Source organism: Morone saxatilis, unplaced genomic scaffold (assembly GCF_004916995.1).
Source record: "Morone saxatilis isolate NCDOM2014 unplaced genomic scaffold, NCSU_SB_2.0 Contig8, whole genome shotgun sequence".
Lineage (NCBI taxonomy): Eukaryota > Metazoa > Chordata > Actinopteri > Moronidae > Morone > Morone saxatilis.
Genome location: NW_023340257.1, coordinates 313,169 through 319,946, shown reverse-complemented (window position 1 = coordinate 319,946; position 6,778 = coordinate 313,169). Strand labels below are relative to the sequence as shown.

Genomic DNA, 6,778 nt, shown 5'->3' with positions numbered 1-6,778 from the left:
CTTCCAATTACAATAGGGCCTTCGTGCTCGGGCCCTAAATATATTTCAGAGATTCCTCTGCATACCACAAGAGGCAGTACCATACTTTGACAACTAGTGATCTAAACTGTATTTGTCCAACCCTGTCTAATGGGTGAAGTAAACATTATTAAATTCCCTGTGTGACTGAATTAGCTGAAGCAACACACAATCCTCACCAAGATGGTCTTTTACACATAAACATATGGGCCATTAGAAGTCAGGTACTATATGGTGAGGCACATGGAGACACACTTTTGGCTGGCTCTATAAAGAGGAAATACAGAATAATGTGCAGAAATGAAGAATTCTAAAACTAAATTCAAACTTATTTTATAAAAATCATTTATTGAACTGTAATCATACAGTTGCAAATCAGTTAAGGCACCTTATTACATCTGCACAGATGTCACGACTGACTCTAAGGTATCAAGGTATGGTTGTCAATAACTTAATGGAAACAAACAGGATAACATTCACATTAAAGATAAAGAAATTCATGTGTGTTTGAGCATACTGTACTTAAGATAACACATTCTACAGTTACATTCAGTAAGATACGTTAGAGCTACATTCAGGAGCAGACTGAATCTTTTTTTTTCCATACACATTCATACAGATGGGTGTGAGTGGTACATGTCTGAGACCAGGCTCAGGTTGCATTGACTTGAAATATTTAGAAAAGCACTGAGTCACAATAGGAAAATTCTGTGAACATTTTTGAATACCTCTGGGCAAACTTGGCAAACTGTGCACGAGTCCTTTGGTATGCGTGATATTGTGTCATTCTGTAAGACATCAACATGAATCCATCTGCTGCTCTAAAGTGAACGGGATAACATGGATCTTTATTCATCAGAAGGCACCAAGGAGCAACTGCTCAGGTTAATTTCTTCTTTCTGCAACTTGAACTTTGCTTAAAGCAAAGAAACACACTTTGGAGGAGGCTTTCATTAAGACTAATGGTAGGCCATTCACTGGCCTAAAGTGGATGCTTGTCGCGTGATGGGGTAATCCTTTGGGTACAGCCATTGTCAGTTTTTCAAACTCCAGTCACTTTGGGAGCTCATGTCTTTGTAGTGGAACTGACATACTACTCGATAGCACCAGGCCTGGTAGCCACGTAGACAAAGACCACGATGAGAAGCACCACTACAGCCAGCGTAGGCAGCACTACAGTGGCCACCTGCTGTCGGGCCTCCTGCATTGCCTGCTTACGCTCCTTCTTGTCCTTGGAGGTTTCTTTCTTGGGTTTGCCTTTGAGCTGCCTCATGATGTCTCCACGACTGCTCACCCTATGTCCTTGCTGGGCTCACAGGAACCTGACAGACACAAACACATTTTTATGCTTAAATTCCCAACCATTAGTTGGCAGTGTTGTACACAGAAGGCTATAATGTCGGATGTTTGAGTCACTGTGATGCAAATGCAGATCTCACTGTTCTGGTTGCATTACAAAAGTACATTTTTTATTACTTTTATTACTTTGTAATATGACAGTTATCCTAGCATTAGATTACAAAATTGCAAAATATCACCTTGCTTACAGTATTGCGATATATACCAATATACTGAGCGTAACCCCTGTATCGTGATACTTCGTATATCACCAATACAAGAAGACTACTACTTGCCCTAATAGACAGCAAAGCATCAAATTCCTGGAAGTAGACACTGGACTTCATGCAAGAACATTTTCTTCCCCTGCTGCCGTTTAGGCTTTGACCAAAAGTTAAATGTTGTTTGTTAACATTTCCTTTTTTATATATTATAGCTATAGATGTTTGATTGTTTGTTTATGGCACAAAATGGCTCTTTTGATAAACCTAAACCTACTTTCTTCAGTAAGCCTAACTTAACTGAACAAACGTTTTGTAAATCAGCATGATGGATGTCACCTGTCCATCAGGAGGTTCCAAACTGTACAATATGATTGTTAATACAATCACTGCAAACTGAGCAGTCGGATTCAGAGACTTTTCCTGACAACTGAACTGTAGTATATAAGTTGTCATGCAAACACATGCAAATACAATCATTAAATTAAAAAAGGAAAAATATTGCAGAAGCTCTCAGTAATGATAACATGGTGAAAAGAATATTAATGCTGCACTAAAGGAAAAGCTGTCTGGTGTCCATATGTACATTAAAACAGGTTGTGCAAATTATACATATACATACATACATATAACATTTCTGACAAAAACAAGCCAAAGTTATGAAACGTTAAATGTCTAAAACCAAACAACCACACAAGAACTTTGCTTTAATAAAATTAAATATTATTAAAATAATAAATCCAAATAAAGGAGAAGAAAAGAGAAAAAACTAAAAAGGAGACTATGGATCCAATTAGTGGTCGATTAGATTATTATTAGAGGTGTGTTTAATGTAAACAGTAGGAAGAAGCACACTAACATGAATGTTTGATTGATCCTAACAGTCTGAGGAGACCTCTGCTGCCTTCTCAAATCATCAGGGAGTTGAGACAACATCTTAACACGAATGCCACTTACTTCATTTGAAGTAAATTACCAAAATATGCCATTACTAGAATTTCATCAGAATTCAGACCACAAAGAGTAGCTTTCTACCTTTGATTTGATAGTGCTCCCCTTGTGAGTTTTGGTAAGTTGGTGAAAAAGTTGGTTTCCAGCTAATTTTCTCTCAAATAGAATTATATAGACTTTTTTGGTTTTGATATAAGCATTAGGCTATGTAATAGCCATTGCAGCCCTGCTCTCTAAATATCGGCATCGGCCACTGAAAAACCCATATCAGAGAAATAATATTTTAATATTTAACACTCAAATACTATTTACTAGTTTATGTCAGATTGTAGTGCTTATACAACAACAATCTTAAAATATGTCATTTTGAAATGGAAGCAATGTTAAAGTGGTTGACATATCTTTTTTATATTAAGTTCTGTTTTTACTGCATTGCACACAATGGCACTAAAATGTTTATATATTCTATGTACAGTATACGCCACTACATATACCTATATAAAGGTCCAGTCACGCAAGAAAACAAAAAAACAGTGCAATCACCAGTCTAAAAACAAATACTGCCTGGCAGCAGTATGAACTGATGTACAGTGTGGTATTTAACACCATCTAGTGGCCTTATTAACACTAGCAGCTGCTTTAAACCAGCATAGCAGAGGACAAGAAGAATAGGATAGAGTCAATAAAGTGCAGAAACTACAGATCCATGCTGTTTATAGTGTATTTTAGTGTGAAGGTCGGTGTGTGGTTAGACTGTTTCTCTTTGCTAATGCGGTTTCCTGTGTCTGGTTTATGGTGGCTGCACAATAAACTGAAATATCACTATATGGCCATGTGCAATATGCTAACACAGAAGCTGCAATCTCTTTGATAAAGGTAAAATATGTGACAAACAGCATTATAATAAAGCCCTGTAGTTCTGAAGATATGTCCTCCTGCATCTTACTGCAGATGTAAGAAAACATGTTTGTTTTGTACAGAACAAATGTCACATCATTTTACACAGTTGGGTTTGTGCTAGAGAGAATAAATATTGGTAACTGTAAATTGAAATTGTAAACATGTATAATCCAGCACTAAAATGGAAATCATATTTTCAATACGGTAAAAAAATATGAATCGCAATATGATTATTTTTGTACCATACCGCCCAGCTTGAACCTCTGATGAAAGCACTTAACTGATATTATCGGTCAGTTTTATTACCAGTAATGGTTTATGGCCAATAAATACTGCTAAAAGAGTACAGACATTAATGAGCAACCAGGCCATCTCACCAATATTCACTGAACCTTCATAATACAGAACTGCCCACACCACACACTGCTACACACAGGCACAACCATGATCGCAATTCAATTCAATTTATTTGTATACGCCGTGGAGCGCGCAATTCATCCAACAAGAGTTACTCCTCAGGACACACTTTTCAAATAGCAGGCACGTCCTCAGACGCGAGACTCCTTATAACATTTACAGAGACCCAACAGTACCACCATGAGCAAGCACTTGGCGACAGGGGCAAGGAAAAACTGCCTGTTAAAAGGCAGAAACCTCGGACAGACCCTTCGGCTCTAGGTGGGTGGTCATCTGCCTTGACCGGCAATGTCCCCACTGTTGCCCCAGCAAACGGAGCCATAGTATTAAATAAGTTTTCACAACAAAAAAGCAATTGTCTCTATGTAAGTAATCAACTGGGGAAGTTTCATGGCGATATCTATTAGTTTATTTTTGTGAATTTTTACAATTCAGATCTTTGAAGGCCATTTTTACCTCACACTGTGAGCCAGACTTCAGTAGGATTTACACACACCAAACCTTCTGGTTTTACTCCTATCTATATTGTGAAGGTTGCTACAAAGGCTTTGTTCATATATCATTCATAGCCTGATTTATTCCTAAAAACTTTTTCATGGCTGTATTTTCTGATTTATGGAGCGATAAAAAGAGATATCCAAAATTCCCTCTGTAAAAAAACTTTTTAATCTAATATTTTAACAAAGTTAAGAATTTTGAATCTGGCTTTATCCAATGTTCAGATTTCTGTTCTGGAAATGTATGCAAAATAATGCATTTTTAATTAGATCATGCCTTATTTGCATAGTTAAACATAACATTGCCGAAACATGTAGTAAAGAAATAATTGTCTTAATGTAAGTAATCAACTGGGAACAAGTGTCATGCTGATATCCATTAGGTTAGTTAAAAACGTAATAAAACAAGTTACAAGCGTCTCTTAATTGAACTTATTAAAAGAACCGAAACCAATAGCTGCTTAGAGGGCATGAAAAAAACAGTAACACCATGCACTGTAATACGTGCATTTATAGTTAACATGTAACAACACTTATATGGTATTTTAAAGCGGGCCTGACTTGTGACACGTTTCCTGTAGTGTAGAATCTCACAAGTTTCATTTCCAAACTTAGTGCCGGGCAAACAGCTGGTGAAGAGGCCGGCCCGGCCCGGCCCGGCCCGGCCAGCAGCAGCAGGGGGTCCGACCGCTAACAGTACCCGTCCTAACATTAGTACCAAAACAAATGAGGCAGTGACTTTACCGGCTTCACACAAGAGTTAGCTAGCTAAAAGTGGTGACGCACTGGACGTACAGTATACAGTCAGTTAGCCACATGGCTGCCCATTCTATCTCTCGCGTTAGGAAGTTGGTGAACATTACGGTCCTGTATCCGGTGGCTCCTAATGCTACTTAGCACGTACTAACTTTAGGAAATGTGAGCTAACGTTACAACGCTGTGAAAATACTGCTGACGGTTGAATAAGACTGGCATTGAGAGTTCTCTTACAGATAGAGTCAGAGTTGTGAACGCTGATAAATGTGTTTTGGCAGGCTCTTCCAGTGTTTCTCCCACAGTCCGAGGCGTCAGGTTAGTTACAGCAGCAAGTACAAGAAGTTAAAAAGCTGCTGTTCCACAAGGAGCTTGACGTGGCAGTCAGAGGAAGGCGTGTGGATTACCGTTGTCAAATGTACCAGCATGAAAACAAGACATCTTCCGGCCGTACCCTCCAAAATAAAGGCGTCGTAATGAGGAACGTGCGGTATGACTCTGCATCATCATCATCATCATCATCATCATCATCATCTTAGTTGGTTCCCAACCTTTTCCTTAAAGGACTCCTTTTCTATAATTTAGTAAACGGACGACCCCTGACTAAGTGGCATATTTGATGGATATCCCATATTATATTCTAAACTGTACAATGAAGCCAAATAGTGAACTCATTAACTTCAAGAAGTGCAGTGTGTGAATTTTGAGCAGAATATTTCCTGTTTTCCTGTATTTCCTGTGTTCCTTCTTTTTTTTACAAAAGTCAGTGTTTTCTTGTCCCTGACGCCTGGCCATTGTTCTATTAGACGATTTACTTAATACCATCTAGACTAGAGTAACTATATCTTTAGACAGTGAGTCTCGGAGGTGTTTGGGGCCAAGTACAAGAATTTCATTTTTTTCTGAGTTTAACATCAGAAAATTGCAGCTCATCCAGGTTTTTATGTCCTTAAGACATGTTTGTAACTTAGATAACTGATTAATTTCATTGGGCTTGATCGACAGATATAACTGGGTATCATCTGCATAACAGTGAAAGTTAATGGAGTGATTCCTAAATAATTGCCTAAGGGAAGCATGTATAAAGTAAATAGAATTGGTCCAAGCACAGAACCTTGTGGAACTCCATGACTAACTTTAGTGTTTATGGAGGATTCATCGTTAACATGTACAAACTGCGAACGATCTGATAAATATGACTTAAACCAGCTTAGTGCGGTTCCTTTAATGCCAATTTGATGCTCAAGTCTCTGTAAAAGAATATTATGGTCAATGGTGTCAAATCAGCACTAAGATCTAATAATACAAGTACAGAGACAAGTCCAGTCGGAAGCAATTAAAAGGTTGTTATTAACTTTAACCAGTGCTGTCTCTGTGCTGTGATGAACTCTAAATCCTGACTGAAAATCCTCAAATAAGCTGTTGCTATGTAGAAAGTCACACAACTGTTTGGCGACTACTTTCTCCAGAATCTTAGAGAGGAAGGGGAGGTTAGAAATCGGTCTATAGTTGGCTAAAACCCCTGGGTCAAGAGTAGGCTTTTTAAGAAAGGGGGTTTAATTACAGCTACTTTAAAGGACTGTGGTACATATCTTTGACAATAAAGAAAGATTAATCATATCCAGTAAAGAAGTGCCAATTAAGGGTAAAACTTCTTTAAGCAGCCTAAGTTGGGATGGGGTC

At 38.1% G+C, this 6,778-nt stretch overlaps 1 protein-coding gene across 1 annotated transcript; it reads right to left on the bottom strand.

The window, feature by feature from the left end:
* Positions 1-620: 620 nt before the first annotated feature.
* smco4 (single-pass membrane protein with coiled-coil domains 4) lies at positions 621-5,519 on the bottom strand. Its single transcript, XM_035680554.1, has 2 exons — positions 5,333-5,519; positions 621-1,340 (listed from the first exon to the last, which is right to left on the bottom strand). Exon 2 carries the CDS (start codon positions 1,289-1,291, stop codon positions 1,112-1,114), a length of 180 nt encoding a protein of 59 aa, XP_035536447.1. The 5' UTR covers positions 1,292-1,340; positions 5,333-5,519; the 3' UTR covers positions 621-1,111.
* Positions 5,520-6,778: the final 1,259 nt, after the last annotated feature.

What these genes read in the sequence shown, in the direction of transcription:
- smco4 (XM_035680554.1), bottom strand. Translation starts at nt 1,291, where the DNA reads ATGAGGCAGCTCAAAGGCAAACCCAAGAAAGAAACCTCCAAGGACAAG.